General features: G+C 31.5%; 1 protein-coding gene and 2 long non-coding RNA genes across 3 annotated transcripts; all 3 read left to right on the forward strand.

Moving 5' to 3' along the window:
• The first annotated feature begins 1592 nt into the window (after nt 1-1592).
• On the forward strand, nt 1593-2328 carry LOC145055425 (uncharacterized). The gene is made up of 3 exons (XR_013685180.1): nt 1593-1879; nt 1984-2178; nt 2258-2328. It is a non-coding gene; the product is annotated as an uncharacterized LOC145055425 (long non-coding RNA).
• A 940-nt stretch (nt 2329-3268) lies between these two features.
• Nucleotides 3269-6139, forward strand: LOC145055424 (FRIGIDA-like protein 3). Its single transcript, XM_079003743.1, has 4 exons — nt 3269-3465; nt 3956-5005; nt 5223-5395; nt 5471-6139. The coding sequence occupies exons 2-4, from the start codon at nt 3976-3978 to the stop codon at nt 5906-5908; spliced, it is 1641 nt and encodes a 546-aa protein (XP_078859869.1). The 5' UTR covers nt 3269-3465; nt 3956-3975; the 3' UTR covers nt 5909-6139.
• Nucleotides 6140-18710: 12571 nt separating this feature from the next.
• LOC145055426 (uncharacterized) lies at nt 18711-20077 on the forward strand. Its single transcript, XR_013685181.1, has 2 exons — nt 18711-19528; nt 19787-20077. It is a non-coding gene; the product is annotated as an uncharacterized LOC145055426 (long non-coding RNA).
• Nucleotides 20078-23160: the final 3083 nt, after the last annotated feature.

A 23160-nucleotide genomic window follows, 5' to 3' on the forward strand; every position in this document is an offset into this window, starting at 1 on the left:
CAATATGATGGCTAAGGGCCTAGGGTATTCCAACCCGATAATTGATTGGAGCCATAGTATGTTGCTTTGTATATGTGCTATTGTTCGTGTGTTGGTATTTTGGGGGAACTCACTAAGCTTTGTTCTTAAAGTTTTGGTTTATGGTTTCACGTGCTTCTGTAGATCGTGTTAAGGTGAAGGCGTGACCATATACATCCTCGCGTTTTGGACTTATGATTTCTGGGAAACTCTGATAATGTGAATGTTTTGAAAACTATGTTAAAAGCTACTCTGAGTTTTAAAGTAATGTTTTGGAAAAAAGGGTTTTGTAAATACTTCTTTATAAAAAAGGTTCTTTTGAAAAGTTTAAATTTTATGAATTTTTACGGATGTTACATTGACTTTTGGTCAAATTGCTAGTTTTAGATTGTAGTATAAGGTTTGACCTTGGGTGCTTTAATAGGTGTGTTGTAGCACAGTTTCACGTCTGTTCGAGCTGTGGTATGTTCGATTCGAGTGTGAGGTGAGTTTTCTCATTATAATATGTAAGTTGCTAGCTGTCTTTGTGACTCTTGAATGTATGATGGGCATATCCGTTTTTTATGTTGGGTGGTACCTGTTATGTGAATTGGACGGACATTGCATCGCATCCACCGGTGTTCCACATTTTATGACTCGATCTGTACTTTGATAACTATTAATACTGCTTTATACTTGATGGCTTTTGGAAATGATTGAATGAATGGTTGATTTTGTTGGTTTAAAAATAAAATATTTACTTAAAATTTTGGAATGTTACATTATTCTGCACTATTTTTTTATGACTCACTCTATTTGTTAATAATACATTATAGTTGGATTGTCTTTTGAAAAAATAACCAATGTTTTAGGTTGTTTAAAAATTAAATTTTCAGTTGATATTTTTGGAGTTTACACTTTTGTTGTGTATGTTTTATTTACATCTAATTGTTGTCAAATATTTTTTAAATTGGGCACTTTATTGTTACTTTTGTGATTAACCGTTAAATTATTTTTCTAAAGCACATATTAATTTTAAGAATCAAGTTTTTGTAACGATTAATAAGAATGATTTTTATAAAAGATATTATCATAATTTTAAACATACACATTATGATAATAAACCTTCCGAATGTACGATTAGGTGGTGGTTATATACAATTGACATGGTGGGTAAGAAACTATAAAAAGCTTTGAGAATTTTGTAAACAAAAATTACTAATATTTAGGTAATTTTTTTTATACATTTGACCATTTAATTTGTTAAATATGTTTACGTATTAGCATTGTCACATATTATAACAGATGACAATGATAATATGTGAACACATTTAACAAGTTAAATTGTCAAATTTATACAAAAAAAATTATCTAAACGTGAACAAGATAAAGATATAATTACCTGATAAGTTATGTTTTCGGAATACAATAATAATTACCAAGACCGGCCCAAGGCATGTTCAGAAGGTAAATCTGAACAGGGCCCCAAAAATCAGAGGGCCCATAATTTTTATTGCATTTTCGTTAGCTTGTGTTCAGTGAGCCCAAAAATTGCAAAACACATTAGGTTAATTCATGGCAGTTTGCACGTATAAGGCAAGACGAGCGGGAAAAAGGATGAAATTTCGGGAAAAGAGAAAAAAAAACGCTTCGATTTCTTCTTCCACATGGGGCAGAGCGGGAATTAAATCTGCAGCGGTTCTTCACTTCTTTCATCCTTCTCAAAATTCTGATACAAAGTTACAAACATCCTAAAATCTTTCTCAAAAAATAGAAAACACGTTCTTCGCTTCTTTCTTCTCGAAAATCAGATGTTAGAAGCTTGAGATTTCATGTTGTGGACTTGTAGTTTCGAAATCAGAAACATAAGGTAGAGATAAAGGTATTTCCAATTTTTTTCTTGTTCCTTACTTCTTTTTCTTCTGCTTATTTTTTATTTCTAATTTTAAAAGAACAAGATTACAAGAATTGAGTTCTGAAAATCAGATTCAGAAGAACAATAACTAAGCAAATAAGAACATCAGTTTCAATAATAAAAAATCGGAAGGAATGAACAAGGCATTGAGGAAATCGATTTCCCGAAAATCAGTTTTGAGTTCTTACAATCTTTCGGTTGTTCTTCTTGCTCATCGAAAATCAGATTTTAGAAGATCGAACTTCAATCCGGCTAGAGGTTTTGATGTAGGTATACGGAGTTTCTAATTCTTGATTTTTCTCGATTGTTTTTTGTTTTTAATTTTTGACTTTTGGATTTTTAAAGGGACACATAAATCACTTTCGAAAATCAGAAGGAACAAGGTTGCAAGGAAATCAATTGCCGATTTTTGTGAAGGCACAAGCAAATATAATTTTATGTTTTCCTTTCTGGATCTTTTTTATTTGTATATTTGATATATGTTTGTGCTCATTCATTTTATGGTGTGGATATTTTACATTTTCAGATAATTACAAACATGAAATTGATGTGGTATTGTAGAAAGTAAATAGCTTAAAAAATCAATCTTTATGTTGTTGTATTGTTTAGATCCGGTGTTTGTTTATGTTGGTGGTTTCTGGTGAGGTAAAGGACTGGAATGAGTTCTTTGTTTATTTGGCATCAAACAAATGAAAGTGAAAGTATTTTGTTGTTAATACTTAACATTTACTTTGTAAATGAAAGATTTTTACTTCAAAAATTGCTAATTTCAGCTTATTGCATGTATGTCTTTATGATATGTTGCAGGTTTCCTTTTAGAATGGAAGTTGGCTAGGAATCTGAGCTCTTTACTATGGATTTTCATGTGATTTTTTCATAATTGATCATTTATTTTTTAAAAATATTAATGGCTTAATCTAAAAATAAAAATAAAATTAAAATGTTGTAAAAGTAAAATGCTGTAGAAAATGAATATATTTAAGTGACAATTTTGCATAAATTTTTTGATTTACAAGTTTCAAGGACCTATTTTTGTTAAATAGCACAGGGCCTCCGGAATCTCGGCCGACCCTGATACCTGATAATTACAGGTCAAATTTGTAATAAAATAAAACATACCCGTACAAAAAATAAACCACATAGATCACCAATGTAATGCTTCTGAAAATTATCACAAATTTGCTATTTTTTAAAAATCACGTGACCATTTATAAAATTTTATCTAAACTTTGTTAGTATTGGATTTTATCTCTTAATTAGTTAATTTAAAAATAAATAAAAGATAAATGGAAATGGATGAAAATCCAGCCACCCACCTAACGAAAGCGCGTGCCTTAACTCGAATTGAGCCTGGCAATAGCAAAAACACAAAAGCAAATTTTGTGTCAGAACTCAGAACCCTCCTACTTTCCTCTTCTATCTCTCTACGGATTGGGTGCTTCCCCGCGAAACCCTCTTTATCTTCCACATACCCAAAATGGCTTGATCGGACTCCACAATTCGCCGCCCTCGATCGCCGACTCCACCCTCCAATTCCATCGCCACCTACTGCTGTAAGTTCTATCTACTTTTCACTTTGTTAAGCTAATCGTACTGTAATGTTGATCTTCAGATCCAATTGCTTTGCTTTTTATTATCTGTCTTCATGATAGTTTTCATTTTCTATGAATTATGTTTCAGCTTATCTTGTTGTTATGTTTGTAATTGAAATCATTGTGTGTTGGTTGATCTAGCTGTCACGGTAGCTGGCAAAGTTAATTGTTTCATAATTAATCATCAGTTTCGTGTTTTTTCTAAACTTTCAGTTCGCTTACGTTATGTCTAATAAAGAGTTTGAGTTCGTGTTTAATAAGTCGATTGATTTTTGTATTGTCATAGTCTCATAGATGATTGTGATGTGTCAGGGTTAGGCATCTGAGAAATGGTTTAATTCCTAACTTTATCGGATGATTTTTAATTGTTGTCATTCACTTCAATTGATTTATCATCTTCTGCAATTTCTTCGGATATAGTATCAGTTTTGATTTTTCGTTTTATTTGAAGGATTATACTGCTAACCTGCCATGGAAGATACCGATTCAGTTGCTACACTCTTGGAGTCTACAAACTCCAAAATACAACAACTTCAGAAAGCATTTGCAGAGCTAGAAAGCCACCGAGCTGTAACCCTAAACCTGAAATGGAAACAAATTGAAGAACATTTCCATGGGCTTGAGAAGTCCTTGAAGAGGCGCTTCACTGAGCTTGAAGACCAAGAAAAGGAATTCGAAATGAAAACAGTTAAAGCGCAACAAGTTCTGGAAAAGCGTCGTGCTGCTGTTATGGCTAAAGAAGAAGCTTCATTGGGGAGGCTTCAAGAGAAGAGAGATGTTGCAGTCAATGCCATTGCTAATGTCTTAGGGAAACACAAAAATGGACACGTGGAATCTTCAACTGTTAACAACGAAGACCAAGGTGGTGCTGATCAGAATCCACCTGAAAGTGAAGAAGATGATATGAAAAGGTTATTTGAAAATGGTGATGTGAAGCTGCTATCGAATCCCCAACTTGCTAAGTTATGCGAAGAGATGGATGCAGGAGGCCTCCACAAATTCATATCCGATAATCGCAAGAATCTTGCTTCCATAAAGGAGGAGATTCCAATTGCATTGAAGGCTGCAGGTGACCCTGGTGGTTTGGTTTTGGATTCACTTTATGGGTTCTACATTTCAGAGGGGTCAAACTCAAACCTAGATGGGAAAAAAGATGCAAATCTTTTAGGTTTGAGGCGAACATGCATCATGTTGATGGAATGTCTTAGCATTCTGCTTGTGAATCTCGATGCTAACACTGTTTCTAAGGTGATCTCTGAAGATGTGAAGAACAGAGCAAAGATTATCGCACAAGAATGGAAACCCAAATTAGATGATCTTGATCTGGATGCAAGTAATGGGAATTCATTGGAGGCTCATGCTTTCTTGCAACTTGTTGCTACTTTCGGTATTGATTCTGATTTTGTTAATGAAGATTTATCCAAGTTAATACCAATGGTCTCTCGCCGCCACCAGACTGCTGATCTTTGTCGCTTCCTTGGGTTGTCTGACAAGATGCCAGGTCACTAAATTTTCTTGTCTTCTAAATCTTTATATTGTAAGTAAATTTCAAAATGGTCCCTGTGCTTTTTGATTTTTACGGTGTCCAGTTCAAAATCGAAACTTTTTTCAATTTTGGTCCTTATTTCAAGGTTTCATTGGATCTTTCTTGTAATTAACTCAATTCTTGTATCACTTGTTGGTTTAATTTACTTGTTTCTTACTGTTTTTTTTTTCAGGTGTAATTGATGTGTTAGTGAATAGCGGAAGGCATATCGATGCTGTTAACCTATCATTTGCATTTGAACTCACCCACCAGTTTTCTCCTGTTTCTTTACTGAAATCCTACTTGGCAGAGGCAATCAAAAGTCCTTCCACTGTCAAATCAGGAAATTCTTCTCCCACCCCTCAGGTTTTGTTTTCCCCCTTTACTGTCACTGTGCTACCGACTTACTGGTACTGATACTGATACTGATACTGTTCCCAGAATGATGTGAGTGAAAGAGAACTATCTGCTCTAAAGGCAGTTACCAAATGCATTGAAGAACACAAGCTTGAAGAGGAGTACCCTCTGGACCCACTTCAAAAACGGATTGCTGAGCTGGAAAAAGCCAAGGCAGACAAGAAACGTGCAACAGAAGTAGTGAAACCTCAATCCAAGAGACCCCGTGCCAATGGTGTAGCAGCAGCAGCAGTAGCGGGATACGGGCCACGTAACACCGCCGACAAAAACTTCTATGCCGCCAGGTATGCACCGCCAACACAGTACATGTATGACAGCAGACCACAGTATGCTTATGCTGGACCACCACCACCGGAAAACCATGTTCACTCTTTTATGGGTACACCTGCTTACAATTTGGCTCCTAACCATGGGACCTACTTTGGGAATGCTTACCAGTATCAAGCTCCTTATCTTCACTAAAGCTTGTAAGAAGAAACTTTACTTATCATCGTCTTTTAACTTCTAGGTCTTATTAACCCTTTTGAGTTTTTCGTATGAAGAACTCAATTTGGAAAAAAAAAAACATGAAAAGCCCGAAGAAAAAAGAATATATATAATATAATATATATATATTAGCCCTGTTGATTTCTGAATTTGTTTGTATAAGTTGACACTGTAATCGTTTAATACATGTATTATCGATGTTGTTAACTTAGTATGTCTTTGGATGATTATTGTGTCTCAAATTTATAACTTTGTTTAATTGTTTTAGTCCACTATCTTTTTTTTTAGTTATCTATATTAGAAGATGTCAAAGTTTAATACAAGTTCTTGTCTTATACACTGTTGAACCATCCACACACGATCTTAAAGTTTGGGGTTGTGCATGTTTTGTTTGGTTGCAATCTCATGGACGTTCAAAACTTGTGTCTCATTCCCGTTTATACTTCATAGTGTTTTGTTACTTACATATTAAACAAAAAGACGTTGATGTTGGGATTTCATTTCAAAATGACTTTATAAACTCAAGATGAGATATGAAGATATATTTGATATATACAAAGTCCTCCTTTTTCCAATGGGTTTAATAAAAAATATGATATTGATTAGGTGGAGACTTTTGCTAAGGAAGTTTACATGTGTCCTCATAGCTTGTAGAGTTGATCATCCTTCATGGTATGTTTATCGTCTATGAAAAACTATGAAAATGTTATATGGTCTTAAACAGACTCTCCTGCTTTGTTCGATAAATTCAACACCACCGTTCACTCTCTAGGATTTTCGTGTAACCCATACAAATCATGACTCTTTACTCGAACCACAAATATATGTATCATTCTCCTTTTATTTTATTTTTATTATATGTTGATGATATGATCATTACTGGAAGTGAAATGCATTTATGACAAGTCTCATTTAGTCTCTCAACTTTATTTTTTAAATGAAAGATCTCCGAAATCTACATTGTTTTCCTGGCCTTGAAGTTCTCTATGATAGTCCTAGAGTTAACATATGCTGAGAAAAATACATATGTGATCTTTTGTCTTAATCATGTCTTTCAAATGCCAAAGAGTGTGTTTTGGTAATTCCATGTTATACGGGGTTACTTTGTACTTATTCGTAGTAGTTTTTGTATTTACTTCTAATTAGCCTTGCCATCTTAATTTCTCCATCTTTATCAATTTAGCTTCACATACAATTTTTTTACTTAAAATTATTATGAAGAAAATAATTTAAAAATTCACCAATATGTCCTTTTCATGAAAAGAGAGAAATCCGTAAATATCACTTTAGAGTCTGGACACCTCATAAAGCGATTACAGTTAGGATTGGTGAGATTTTTAAAATTTGGTACCACATTCACAAAACCACACCGAAGTAAACTGGTACACAGGAACGATGACAGGGGTAGGGGTGAAAGTGAGCCGAGCTACTCGTGAGCTACTCGGGATCGACTCGTTAAAAGCTCGACTTGAGATCGAATTAAACGAGCCTGAGCCGAGCTCGAGCCTAAATACGAGGCTCGTTTATTAAACGAGCTCGAGCCGAGTTTCAATTCATGGGCTCGCGTATATATATATATATATATATATATATATATATATATATATATATATATATATATATATATATATAGAGAGAGAGAGAGAGAGAGAGAGAGAGAGAGAGAGAGGCTCGTTTAGGCTCGATTAGGCTCGCAAGCCCACTAAATTGTTAACGAGCCGAGCTCGAGCTTCATTTTAAGGCTCGAATCGAGCTCGAGCTTCCTCAAAATTAAACGAGCCGAGCTCGAGCTTGGTCAGACTCGGGCTCGGCTCGGCTCGTTTACACCCCTAGACAGGGGTGCATCCTAAATAATGATTATTACAATCAATCTTATCAGGAAGATCTACTATGCTAGTGACTTCGACATTTTCTTGTGACGTTTTTGCAATTCCCTATAACAAAATACATAAAAAGTAACACATTTAATATAAAACAAATTAAATATCCTTTTATATTTTGTTTCTATTCATCTTTCTACTGATAAAATATGATATATGAAATCTATTAATTTTTTATTCTGACTCATCTTTTGATTTTGACACTTGTTTTGATCTAATGAATAGAAAGATAAATAAAAACAAAATGTACGAAGATATTTGATTTCGCCGAATATAATTATTCAAAATATATGCAAGTGAGTATTGCATTCACCTTGACACCGGCAACAACTTTATCTGGTGTGAAGCCAAAAAAATTGTGAAATTAAAATGTATTAAACGAATAATAATGGGAATCTTGTTTGGTCCTTGTTAAAAAAAAACTACAAGAATAAAATTAAACGTGTGTGGATGGAAGAAATGCATACCTAGATTAGGGGTGTCGAACGGGTAAAATTTTCGGGTTTCGGGTAGAATGGGTCGGGTAGAACGGGTATTTCCTTAAGAAAATAATACCCGATACCCGACCTATATTGTAATTCGGGTTTTCGGGTTTTGGGTATTTGGGTTTGAGGTCGGGTTGGGTAATTATCGGGTATACCCGAAAATTTCTTAAATGATACTTATTGATCATTTTTATTTTTTATTTTTTCATGTTGGTTGGTTTAATAAAGAATTGGGTAGGAAAATACTCCATACAATTAACAAGCACATATATAATAACGATACAAATCTTTATAATATGTTATGTACTTTTTTAATTTCATTCTGTACGATAGTGAAAAACTGAGAATTGTGATGACGGTTCAGGACTTCAGTTTCAGCGCCGTAATCCCTTTGCAAGTTTGCGTCGACTGTCGAGACGTTGTTCATAAGAAGGAAACGAAGGGTTTTGTTTTATTTGAAGTGTGCGTACGTGACTGCATTTCATATTTGGTATTATTTAAAAAACGAATTCGGGTATTCGGATATACCCGAAAATAAATATTCATACCTAAAACCCGACCTATATTATTATCGGGTTAACCTATTATCCGAATGTTCATACCCGTTACCCGTTCTACCCGACCCATTCTACCCGAATTCGGAACGGGTCGGGTGGGTAGAACCTAGACTGCCGTGGATGCTAACACTAAAAAGAACGCGAAGACTAAAGAAAATGAGAAACAAAAGTTGTTTTTATATTCATCCTTTTTCAAGTGATCAAATTTTGTATAACAAAATCTATCATATAAATGAAAATATTTGTGACACATGTCATGTTTTCCATATACTTGGACACATGTCATTTTCTGAATTTTTTTATTTATTTAATATTCCACTTGTCATTAACCTATAATGACACCTAATTAATATTTTTATATAATCAGTTAAATATTCCTTAGTTTTAGCCTATATTGAAAGGAAATTGACTGCAACTTTTAATGCCTCTCAATTTGACAACTAATACATTGAATTCGAATAAATGTTAGTGTATAATATATGGAATGTTGACTATTATAACGATTTAATTTTAGTATAACTTCAAACTTTGAATTTTGTTTTTCTTCTAATCATGGAATTTTTTCTATTTCAATTGTCATATGCAATTACCTGATTTATCTCTACCACAATTGTCCTCTGTTTTTTGCATCTTTGTGTATGTGATGTTATATATCCTTTCAATCAATCTTTTTGAATGTGTTGTCCGCTAGAGATGATAAACTAATCTGCCGCTATTCTTGTAGACCATGCTCTCACTTCAAACTTTTTTTGTAACTTAACCCAAGGATGAACCACCAGCAGGTTGTCCTACTTCGATCAGGAAGATGATGTATTATTTATGTTTTCATTTTTGGGGCACTCTCTTTATAATTTTTTGTTTGACAGTCCGTCCTTAAAATCTTCTTGCAGACCTAGGCAGTTGATTCATTTTTTTTCTTAAAGTGAATGGAACGAACGCCTCACCATCATTAGAAAGGGATCCTTTCCTACTTCATCATCTCCCACAAATGTGTTGATCTCTAATCTTCGTTCCTGGTTTGTCTCTGTTTCTCCGACAAGAAACAGCTGACCCCTTTCACTTTGTTCATCACTATCTCACCATCTTATTAGGATGTCCAACACCATCTTTGTCATTGCTGACAACAAGCATGTAAACCCTCCTTACTATATGATGTTTCGATCTATAACTCAGTCCCGAACAATTAATTCGATGATATTAATTTGGATAAAATAGATAGAAGTTTGACAAATAATCATATATGCAGGGAAGAAAATAACTGATGATTCGGTTCTTTTCTTCTTTATCACATGTGTTTTTTAAATTGAGAAAGTTTGAAGGTGCCATGGTAGCCATTCATGACAATCTATTATACATCAAGATGTGGTGGATTTTCTTTTTTGCAAATTGATTTTCAATGATGTGAGATAACATTTAGCATCCTCTAAATAACTTTTACATATAAATGAGGCATTAACATTAGCCATGGATGAAAAGGTTGTTTTTTTAATCATTATGATCTACATTGTGTTTCCTTTTTTTTTTTTTTTTTTTTTTGTAAATAAGTTCTAATGAACCTAATTGCATGGTCTAAATCATAAGATGATGACATCCGAATATCAAAAACCTCTTAAATCTATTTTGACTACAATTTTTTTATTTGAATCCCATTGACACTTTGTGAAGCACTCTAAACAGCTTTAAAAAAAATAGTATAAAAAAACCCTTTTAATTATATGATTTGCATTTTTGCTCATGGATTGCTTACTATCAATTAAATTGCAAAACTTCCTCCTTCCACGTTGAACTTTTCATCAGTAAGACTACATTGAGTATATTTATCTCAAAAATGTCCACATTTTTACTTTTGAGAGTGATTAAATTAAATGAGTTTTAATTTTCAAAATTAACAAGAATGGTACAATTATTTCTAGAAGACAATTTGTTAATATATAAATGGCTTACAAGATTTTTTTAGTAAGAAGTTAATTTAATTTGTGCAGTTAGTTATAATTATGAATATAATTTATTGATATATAAATGGTTCACAATATTTTTTTAGCAAGAATTTAATTTTCTTTGTGCATTCAATTATAACTATGAATATAATTTATTGATATATAAATGAATATAATTTGTTGATATTTAAATGGCTTGCAAGATTTTATTGCACGTATTTCACTTTCATCCATACTTTTTAGACGTCATGTTAACAAAGCTAATTCATTTGCGTTAGTGTGTTTCTATAGTTTTTCACCATATTTTCGTACATGTAGTTCTGTTGACCTTATTTTTAGGATTGTTAAAATAACATTAAACTACTACCCTGTATGATTGTGTTTGTTATCATGAGTCTATCAAAAATATTATTCTAACTTTTATGTTTTTATCTAATTATTAATGAACTAAAATAAAATTGTTCAAAGTCAGTAATCATTTTAAATCTTATTTATATATAACGATCATAAAGTTATATATATATATATATATATATATATATATATATATATATATATATATATATATATAGATATTATTGTATAAAAACAAAAACTATGTTGCTGTTATTGGTTGAAAACGCAAGTATAATGGTATGATGCAATTATGTGATACAAATGATGATGTTAAGGGATATGCAAATATGATATCGTGTCCATTCATAAATATAAGTAAGTTTTTATTTTGTTGAAAATTAGAATTATGTTCCTACATATGTTTTCCATATACTTGGACACATGTCATGTTTTCCATATACTTGGACACATGTCATTTTCTGAATTTTTTTATTTATTTAATATTCCACTTGTCATTAACCTATAATGACACCTAATTAATATTTTTCTATAATCAATTAAATATTCCTTAGTTTTAGCCTATATTGAAAGGAAATTGACTGCAACTTTTAATGCCTCTCAATTTGACAACTAATACATTGAATTCGAATAAATGTTAGTGTACAATATATGGAATGTTGACTATTATAACGCTTTAATTTTAGTATAACTTCAAACTTTGAATTTTGTTTTTCTTCTAATCATGGAATTTTTTCTATTTCAATTGTCATATGCAATTACCTGATTTATCTCTACCACAGTTGTCCTCTGTTTTTTGAATCTTTGTGTATGTGATGTTATATATCCTTTCAATCAATCTTTTTGAATGTATTGTCCGCTAGAGATGATTCGAGTACATTTATTAATGTTTTTTTTTTTTTTTTATGTTTTGTACGAATATTTTTTTTGACGTTTTGTTCGAATACATTTTTAATATTTTTTTGTAGGGAAATTGAGTAATCTAACCATTTTTTTATTGTATTTTATAAAAAATAACCACTTAGTCAACAATGTATACATTCCGGGACGTATTATTAAATATGTCAAACCCGGGTTGATACTGTGGTCCCCCAGTCCAAGACATCAATTTTGTACTATGTTTTGGACTTCTCTATTCCAGGCTACTCCAACTTCGAAAAATATCTTCTACCAGTAAAGAGCTCCAACATTTATGGATATGTGTCAACTGTTTGTATGATTATATGTTCAAAATAAAGTTGGAGTGTTTTTTGTATGATTATATGTGATTATTTGGAAGTAATTCGTTTTGCTTCGATTTCGGTGGTTAATTGTGATTAATTGGAATTAATCACATATATAGTTATAAAAAATCGAAGGAAAACGAATTATTTCCAATCCGTATTACTGTTAAAAAATAATTCCAATTAATCAAAGTTAACCTCTGAAACCAAATAAAAACGAATTATTTCCAATTAATCACCTAAAATCATACAAAACACTTCAACTTTTTTTAGCATATAATCATACAAATTTTTTTTGACATATACCTACAAATGTTGGAGCTTTTCACCGGTAGAAAACATTTTTTGAACTTAAAGTAGCCCATAACGGAGAAATTCAAACATAGTTTAAATGAGGGGTTTTTGACAGAGGGACCGCAATATAAGGTCAAATCTAACCCGTTTAATAACATGGTCGGAAATGTATGAATTCCGAACTAAGTGGTTATTTAAAAAAAACGTGGTTATTTAAAAAAATCACAATACAAAAATGGTTAGATTACTCAATTTCCCTATAAGAAAACAAAACGTGAAATAATTATAATAAAAATGTATTCGAACAAAGCATAAAAAAACTTTTATTCAAACAAAACATAAAAAAAACATTAATACATGTATTCGAATAAAGCGTCAAAAAATTTAAGAAATTTATCTGAACAAAAAAGTCAAAAAAAGTAATCGAAAAAAATAAAAAATTATGCATTATATTCAAAAAAAAACGTCAAAAAAATTAATCCTTAAAAATATAAATAAATAAGATATAAAGATAATAAATAATAGACAAAATTACATAAACAGTCCCTATGATAGAAATGGTAAATGTGTTATTTCACAAAGGACTTAACTGAAAAATTTAATACTGTTGGCTAAAAGGACCGTCTTAGCAACATTTTGAAACCACAAGGTCCATCTATACAAACAATTCATCATAAGGACTAAAGTTGGTCTATTCTGTCAATCACAAGGACCATTTATGTAATTTTGTCTTATCTTAATAAAGAGAAGAAAGATGATAAAATGAACGAAAAATAAGACCTATGAATTAGTGAATGGATTTTTATTACTCGACTAGTTTATAACTTGTGGGAACCATGATTATAAAATTAATTAAACTTTTATAATAAAAATTTATAATTATTAGTCAGTTATTTTAAATAAGTCATTTTAAATAAATTATTAATTAAGAGATATATTAAATTTTTAAAGTTATTATAACTTCAAATTTAACATATAATTAGAAAATGTAAATTTGCATTTTGAAATGAATTGTCTAATATATCTACATGACATGTGACATAATATTAATGAGGAGTTATATTAGAGTGACACTTGACAAAAATATATTAAATCTATTCATTTATTAAAATAATGATTACATGTTTAAAGGGTTATCTAAATATTAATATAGGAAATTATAAGAGTGAACAAACAAATTTATTTAAATATACTTATAAGTTTTAAAGAAGGGTAATCCAACTTTAAAAAAAAAGTTATTAAAGGCAATTTGGTTATTTCACTTATTTGTTATTTTTATATGTGAAAACCTTTTGATATAATTGCAAACCAAACGCAAGTTAAAAAAGAAAAGAGAATCAAAATGTAAATGCTTCAAATTCTAATTGCTTTTGATATATTCCAAATCGTTTCAAAAGTAAAAACAATCGAACCAAACTCGGGTCATATTTTCTAATAAATAAAGATTTTTTTTGTCACATGTCATATTCTTATTTATTTTGTCATATGTAATTTTGTAGTTATTTTAAATTAATTTTTATTCCACATATTATTTTATGATTTTTTTTCATTTTATTAAATTCAAAATAGTATTTATATACAATAATAAATGCATATCAATTTCGTTAATAAACTTTCATTCTAATTTCACAATTACCAAATTAAAGATTCATTAATTTTTTTTATCTATTTGTCTAAATTGTTTGATTAAATTTAAAAGAGAAAAAACAAAAACTTTAATTTTTGGAATTCAATATTTTCTCACTTTTCTTATATACTCAAATTTCTCAAATGTTTAGAATTTTGTATATAGTTTTTTTTTTAATAAACTCATGTAATACATGAATGTCACACCTGATTGTCTTATATTTATATGTGATTAATGTTGTATTTAAGGTGTGTTTTGATAAACTTATTTGAATCTCTTTCTGGTTTATTTGGGGTGCATGATTAGATATTTATATCGTATTCATTTTTGGCAATCCTTTGTGTTATGAAAATAAGATCACAGGTGAAAATCAGTTGTTTTTTCTTTTTCCCTATTCAAGTTGGAAGTTTTAGAAATCTTAATTCGAAGTTTTGAAAAACTTTCAATTTATCTCTCATACGGGTATGTGTATTTAACCGATTGATACTTGCATGTATTTGCTGTATTTTTTTTCCTATAAATTATAACATCGAGGTTCGAGAATTTGATCAAAGATGTGATATAATAACATTGGGTTTCACGAGTTTGATTGACGAAATATTAATTGAAATTATGTATTCAATATACTAAATATGTATGTTTTTTGGAAACAGCTATGATTAGCAAGTAACTAAATCATGGAAAAGAGAAAAAAAAACAAAGGTATGAAACATGAAAAGAAAACAAACAAACAAACAAATTACAAGAGATGTTCAAAAGGTGAATAGCACCATTCCACCCAACTACTCAATATGTATATGCCCAGAATTTGTAAATTTTGTATTGAAAGGTGATTTAGTTGTCCGGTCCTAATTTTACCAAATATCATACAAACAATTTCTTAGTTCCTTCAAGTCCAGTTATATCTAGTCGGAGTGTACCAAATGTTACCTAAGAACTTAATTGAATATCAAACTTAGAATTAGAATCTAGCTTTGTTAAAATCGTATAGTTCAATGTCAAGATAGCTTCTAACCATATCAAAATTGCAACGTTTAAGTATAATTATTTGTCTATAAAAAAATCATGCCCATACTAAGTATAATTATTTCTCCATAAAAAAATCCTATATTTCCATTTTTGTAGTTTTGTTTTGTTAGACTGCACGTTGCATATGGTCGTAAAAAATATGTAACTAGTTGGGTCAAACAATATCAAGTACCTTAATAATAATTGTTTATATCTTTTTTTACATGTTTTTGGATGATTCTTGTATAACAAGCATTCAAATACATTTGACTAAAAATACGTGTTTTAAAAGCATCATTTGTATAACAAATCATCAAATTATATTTAGATTCAAATGACTCATACCAAAAAATATGCTTAATATTCTCATTTATGATGAAACATTTGTAACTAATTTTGTAATTATAGTAAGGTAGATACATCATTAGGCTGGAGGAGGTAAGTATAATTTGCCACCACATTGACAAAACCAAACGGATTTAACAGGGAACACGGGAATGAGGATCGGAGTGCAAGGCCTACATCCTTCACATTTGTCTGTGCAGTCGATCGGAGGTGGGATTTGTCCAGAGTTTTCGCTCACTTTCATCTTTTCCAGGTTTGTACTTTCCACTTCCTAAAATATTTATAAAAAACAACAAAATGTTAAACAATCACAATTATATAACATTAGACGTGCAATAATTCAAAATGTAACTAATCACTTTTAATTTGCTTAATTTCTTTTAAAACCTTAATTTCATCTTGATTTTTCATTTAAAAAAGTGATTGGTTTTTCATGGATCGTATTTCTTTAATATAAATTTTTTATTTAAGAAGGCAATTAACTGATCATTGCTTCTTAATTAGCATTTTTTTTATATTTAACTTGGTTATTTATACCCTAAAACAATCATGGCGCACATCATGCATCCCAAATAAATCTCATGTAATTTGAAGGGTACATTTGAAGGATTGACTAAAAAGACACCCCAATTTTTCATTTAGACACCTTATTTGATTTTTAAGGTTTTTTTATTGGTTAAATTTGTATTGTTTTTTTGAAAAAGTAAATTGTAAATAGTTTATTATAGGTTGACTTTTAATAAAAATTTTATAGAGTGTCTAGAGTATCAATTTGAAATCAAAGTTCCTAATTTGTGTAATTATGTTACTATGTTGAACTTAATCCGCGACAAGTCTTGTTTAATCCATTCTTACGAATTGTCCATTTTACATTATTAAGCCATTATCTAATTTGAACGTGGATCGTTTGTTTTTTTCATCTCTAATCTCTATATGAAGGAAGATTACAACATATTAATTTTACATAATAAAGAGGAAAAAAAACTTAAAACGTGATAACAAAAATCTTGTTTGGATCTTACTATGTGATTTAAGAAAACGAAAGGGAAAAAATTGAGTGTGGGAATTCGAATTACATACCTGAACAAGATATATTGCAGACATGGATGCTAATAACAAGAAGAGGTAAACTCGAGTTGCTCTGGTGTTCATTGTATTTCACGTGATCCTGAATTAAACAAGAAGGAATAATATCACGAACTAGTTCAATGAAATTATTCAAACTAATATCTAATATCAAAATATACCATAAACCGATAAAAGTAAAAAAAATCAAATAATAATTGTAGCTTATTGACCTTCAATTTTTGATGAAAAATATGAACGATGGAAAACCCCATGTATTTATACCTAAATAAGTTTATTTTAGGAAATATTTTCATACCGGTTTTATTAGCATTTATTGCGAAAATTTATAGTTATTCGATTCATATAAGGAACTAAAAAAGGAAACTAAAAGGAAAAAAATAATAAATTAAAATGCTTACCTTTTTTACCCAACCTCCAATATAACTATAACCCAAAAATCGCGATGGCAATAGATTTTGATATCTGCTTCCTACTTTTTAGAGAAATTAAATATTCTCCTATATTTTTTTTCTATTTATCTTCTTATCCAATGAAATGATGATATGTGTCATATATTTAGATAAGATTAATAATATTTTAATACACGTGTCATAATTTCAAATGGATAGAAAGATATATAGGAATAAAAGTAGGAGTATATTTAATTTATTTACTTTTTATGCCTATAAATGTTCCTACAAATTATGACAAATGTTATCATTCAATATTTTTAACTAACACTATATTAAGAATATATTAAATAAAATTAAATTGAATGGTGATTTCTTATAATTTTAGTGGATAAGAATAATTATAGGCATAAAAGGTAGGAGGTAATTATATTTTTTAGTGTATTAATATTTATAAGGTGGATTTCGATTGAAATCAATGTAATGCTTATTGAAATGATTACCGTCATCCTCAATGAAATCGTCCGATCAAACAATTGTAAGTCTATGAAAATGAACATTTTTTTTAAACGTTTCTCATCACTTATACTATTTATTTCTATAAGATACTTCAATATAGGGTGTTGGAAAATATATTAATATTAGATTAGATTTGTCTTCCAAACTTGTATTCTATTTGACCAAATTATAAGAAATTTATATCCGACCGGATTTCAATAGGGAAGTTTTTAATAATTGGTCTAAAATATATCACGTCCCAATATTCTAACTACCATGAACTAGGGATTTAACCGGTTCTAGAATCAGAATAACCGAAGACTAATTAAGAAGTGAACGGGAAATTGAGCACCGGACCGAATACTACTATCTGGTTTCAACCGGTTCCGATTCGGTTTTACTAAGAAGTATGCTATCTAAAAAGATATTCATAATCAAAACTGAAATAACCAAAAACCAGACCGCATACCACTAATTGGTTCCAACCGGTTCCGGTTCTATTCCAGTTCAAGTTTTCAGTTAAAAAATTCACACCTACCATGAAAAACAACAATGATATACTCATCTAAAATGTTTAAACTCATGTTTTTTTAACAAGATTAAAATGTGTAAGGTGAAAAAGTTTGCTAACAAAATTAGACAAAGAAGGGTTGAAAAGTTTGTAAAAAAATAAGACAACTGGATCAGGATTTTTTTTTGTTTGTTTTTTTTTAACATAGTGAGGTCTTATAAGATAACATTAAGTACACGGTACAAATTTTTGTAGTATGGTTTCTAATTTTTACAATATAGACAACCTACCAGATATGACAATATATTATTTTTTTTTGACAAAACTGCACAAACGGTCCGTGTGGTTAGCTGAAAATTGTCACTTTGGTCAAAAAAATGTTTGGACTAGCACCACAGGTCCAAACTTTTCATTTTGTTGCGAATTTGGATCAATGTTCTATAAACTTTTTCATAATGATTATTTTACCCTTGATATTTTCTTTTTTTATTTTTTTTATTTATTTAAATGTTTTTTTCTGATTAAAAAAAAAATAAAAAAGAATCTCTCTCTATATATCTCTCTCTCTTAATAATCAACAATCCAAACACCCCACCATCGATCAAAGTTGCTGCTTCCTCCCTCTGCTGTCCCCATCTCCGTTCATTTCCTTTCTCATCGATGAGCATCAGAACAATACACAACAGGCAGTTGGGAACGCTGCCTGCGACCACCATCTTAACACACCTCCTCATTCGAATACCATAACCCCTCCATCACCGGTACGTGTCACCTCTCACTCTCTCCACTCGTTGTTCACAACCGAAGAAGATGAAGGAAGAGGAAAAGTTGCCACCGATCGATGTTGTCGTCGTGAGTTCAATCACCATCGGCTGCCATCGTCGCCTCTCACTGCTGCTGGGGAAGTTGCAACGGCCACCACTACTACCTTGCTGTTGTTTTCGATCACTAACAACCCCTTACTCCTCCTTCCTCTCCCTCTCCTTTGCTATCGGAAGAAGAGAAACGGGGCAGCTAGAGCCAGCGCTATAATCACCAAACACCCTTTGCCTTATCGCCACCATTAACTCCGACCACCACCACCTGCTGCTATGTTTGATCCACCTCCTACCATCACCATGTTTTCTCTCCCTAACTCGTGTGTTTACCCGACCTGCTATGCTATTTTCGATCTGCTTCACCCTCCACTGTTCTTCGTGTTTTCTGCTGAACAGAAGAGAGACAGTCGAGATCGATGACTACTGTTGCTGCTTTTCTTCAATTGGGTCTTCGTCTTATGAAATTTGATCACTTTTTCCTAAATGGGTCTTCATCTTATCAAATTAAAACCGAGATCGTTGGCGATTTGAAACTATTTATCATGGATCTGGAAACTAGGTCTCGTCAAAATCATTTAATGGTAAGATCAGTAAGTTTATATGCTACAATTTATTGATTTAGGGGTTCTTCGAATACACCCATTTGATTCGTTGATGATGGTGGAGAACGATGCCATAACCGGACCCGTTGATGAACATAGCTGGGCCGAGTACTGGAACTTGGGTTTGATCGACTGAGAACTACAAATGATTGGTGCTTCAGGGTGTCTTGATTTGAACTGGGATATCGTTTGATTTTTCAGCTAGATGCTTAATGGCTTTGTGTTCCTCGACTGCAGTTCCTTTCGCCAGGAGAGTGTTGTCGCCGACACTTGAAGATGAAATCGAATAGGTGAGAAGTCGTTTCCAGGTCTCTGTCAAATGAAATCGAAGAGGCGAGAGATCATCAATGATTCTCCAGATCTCTGGTATAATCACAAATTAGGTTTGAGTGTTTGTGACAACACAGTAAAGTAAGGAGAGAGAAAGAGAAAGAGAGAGAGAAAGAAAGATTCTCTTTTATTTTTTTTTTAATAAAAAAAACATTTAAATAAATAAAAAAATAGAAAAAGAAAATACCAAAGGTAAAATAGTCATTATGAAAAAGTTTATAGAAAACTGGACCAAACTCGTAAGAAAATAAAAAGTATGGACCTTTGATGTTAGTCCAAACCTTTTTGGACCAAAGTGACAATTTTCAGCTAACCACAAGGACCATTTGTGCAGTTTTGTCTATTTTTTTTTCCTAAATAGTTTTTTAAACTTCCCCAATTAGTATACATTTTCGCAGGATATCACCAATGAAAACAAGGATTTTAGCAAGTTGTAAAAATATTTTAAAAAGCTCCAACCACCTAAAAGATTTCGTAGTTAATGACTTGCGGAAATTATGCCTATTAGTATACTACTTTAAATTATAAAGCAGTTAGGAACAGTACCTTTTTGCCTATTAAAAATTTTACCACAAAACTTTGACGCTTAAGAATGTTGCCACGTAACTTTTTGCCTCTTAAGAATTTTTGCCACAAAACTTTACCACTTAAGAACGTTGTCACAAAACTTTTCGACATTAGCAATTTGGGTCCCTAAAGCACACAAATGAATAGTGTAGTATACTACTTTAAATCATAAAGGAGTTAGGAACAGTGTATTTTTGCCTATTAAGAATTTTGCCACAAAACTTTGCCGCTTAAGAATGTTGCCACATAACTTTTTGCCTCTTAAGAACTTTGCCACAAAACTTTACCACTTACGAATGTTGTCACAAAACTTTTCGACATTGTCAATTTGGGTCCCTAGAGCACACAAAGGAATAGTGACTCAAAATTATGCCACAAACCTTTAGCATTTTGTTAAGAGTAAATTGCAAAAATGGTCCCTGTGGTATGCAAAATTTTGGGGTTTTAGTCCAAACAGTGACTTTTTTGGTTTCGTAGTCCTTTTGGAGTGGTTTGTATGCAAAAATGGTCCCTCCGAAAACTGAAATGACTATAATACCCTTGAGGTATTTATTTTTCATTTTTCTTTCATTATTCTTAAAATTTAATATTTATTTATTTATTTTAACAATTAAAAAAATAAAAAAGGGCCCACCTCTCTCTCTCTCTCTCTCTCTCTCTCTCTCTCTCTCTCCAGACAAGCCTTCATCTTCCCTCTTTCAAACCTTAATTCGCTGTCAAAATTGAGACCCAAAAAATCGCGATTTACTCATATACACAATCGAGAAATCGAGGTCATCAACTAGTGGTTGTTCATCATCTTCTCCGTCGCCTGCAACTTCGCGAGTAACAGCGGCAATACCTCGAGATCGGAATCCAGGAAGCGTGGTTTTGGGGAAGCAGAAGTTTAATCTGAGTGAAGTAGAAGAGGTAGAGGAGGAGCGCGTCTCTTGAAAGGGCGGAATGAAGACAGAGCTTGAAAGAGCTTCCATGGAGCAAGAACGAAAGATTATATAAAGAGGAAAGGGGTTATAGTTTAGTGAAGGTTGGAGTAGACATGATCAGGTGGTTCACTGAAAACTAATTGGGAAAGTAGTACCTTTGTTCTTCATTTTTCTACAGCCTTGGTGGGGTTGATTGGGGGTGGAACAAGACACATCAGGTGGTTCTTGTTCTTCAATTTCGTTTTATCCATCCCCTAGTAACAGAATGAGATGGTGGTGATTCGTTACTGCTGTGAATGACGGTACTAGGTTGACATAGGGATGGTGCTGGCGAGCCTCAATCAGAACAGTGGGTGAAAAAAAAACGATCCCCTTTGGTCGGTGGGTGGATTTGTGTGTCACTGTCGATTTGAATTAGATTTTTTGTTTGGTATTCAAATGTATAATCAGAAACTTTCTTCTAGGTTTGGTCTGCAAAAAATCTGAGATTGTGAAGAGGCTGCAAGTGGTGGAGGAAAGAGCTCCGGCAGAAACAGTGGGGTGGGGATGGTGGTTTCCGATGGGGAAAGAGGTGGTGGCAGCGGTGATGCTATGGTGGAGTAATGGTGGTTAAAGGTGGAGAATTGAGAGGAGGGTAAGGGAGGTTTTACGGATTTTTGAAGGAGAGAGAGAGAGAGAGAGAGAGAGAGAGAGAGAGAGAGGTGGACCCTTTTTTATTTTTTTAATTGTTAAAATAAATAAATAAATATTAAATTTTAAGAATAATGAAAGAAAAATGAAAAATAAATACCTCAAGGGTATTATAGTCATTTCAGTTTTCGGAGGGACCATTTTTGCATACAAACCACTCCAAAAGGACTACGAAACCAAAAAAGTCACTGTTTGGACTAAAACCTCAAAATTTTGCATACCACAGGGACCATTTTTGCAATTTACTCTTTTGTTAATTTTGATCCTTGAAAATGAAAACGATAACTTTTGACACCTTGCCACTTTTTATCCTTTTACATAAATGATCTATGAATTTTGTTCAGTTTTGCAATTTTGATCCTTATATGGGTTTTGTTATTATGCATCCCTACGCTATCTTGTATTTTTGTTATAATTACATAAATGATTTGTGCATTTTAGTGGCTTATTAAGAAATCATCAACTTATGATATTTTTTATTTAGTTTTTGTTGTTTTAAATGCAACGGTTTTTGTGTTAAAAAAAACACGTCTTGGACAAAGGCTAGGATCACCTACTAGTTTAGATTATTTTGCTAATCTTTGCCTAAATTTAAAAAAAAAAATACTTTTTTTTCGTTTTGTTGAAAACCATATTATATAAAGGCAAATTTAGGCTTATCTACATAAAAAATGCAGCACTCTAATACAAACACGTGTTTGAATATCCCCGAGCGTTGTGACGCTTGTTTGAAAATAATAAAGTCAAAATTTATAAAAATAAATTGTGTAGAGGATCAAAACTTAGCTTTGATGTGCGGGGTAATTCATTTACAGTTTGTAGAATGTGATTTACAAAAGTCAACAACTCACATATATAAAGAATACGATTAAACCATATAAAGTGGACCACATAAATATCAAAATAAAATTTTGATACAATCAATTATGTATGGAGGAAACAGACGAAAATAAGTCCTGAAAATGTATCCTAAAAAAATTAATAAAAGAAGATTATTAAAAAATATAAATATAAGGAGCCAAAAATATAACTTTAAAATATAATAAGGAACCAAATCGTAATGTATACAATATTAATAATTTAACTTTAAAGTTATGAAGG

This window comes from Lactuca serriola, chromosome 5 (genome assembly GCF_051521515.1).
Source record: "Lactuca serriola cultivar US96UC23 chromosome 5, Lser_US96UC23_V15, whole genome shotgun sequence".
NCBI lineage: Eukaryota > Viridiplantae > Streptophyta > Magnoliopsida > Asterales > Asteraceae > Lactuca > Lactuca serriola.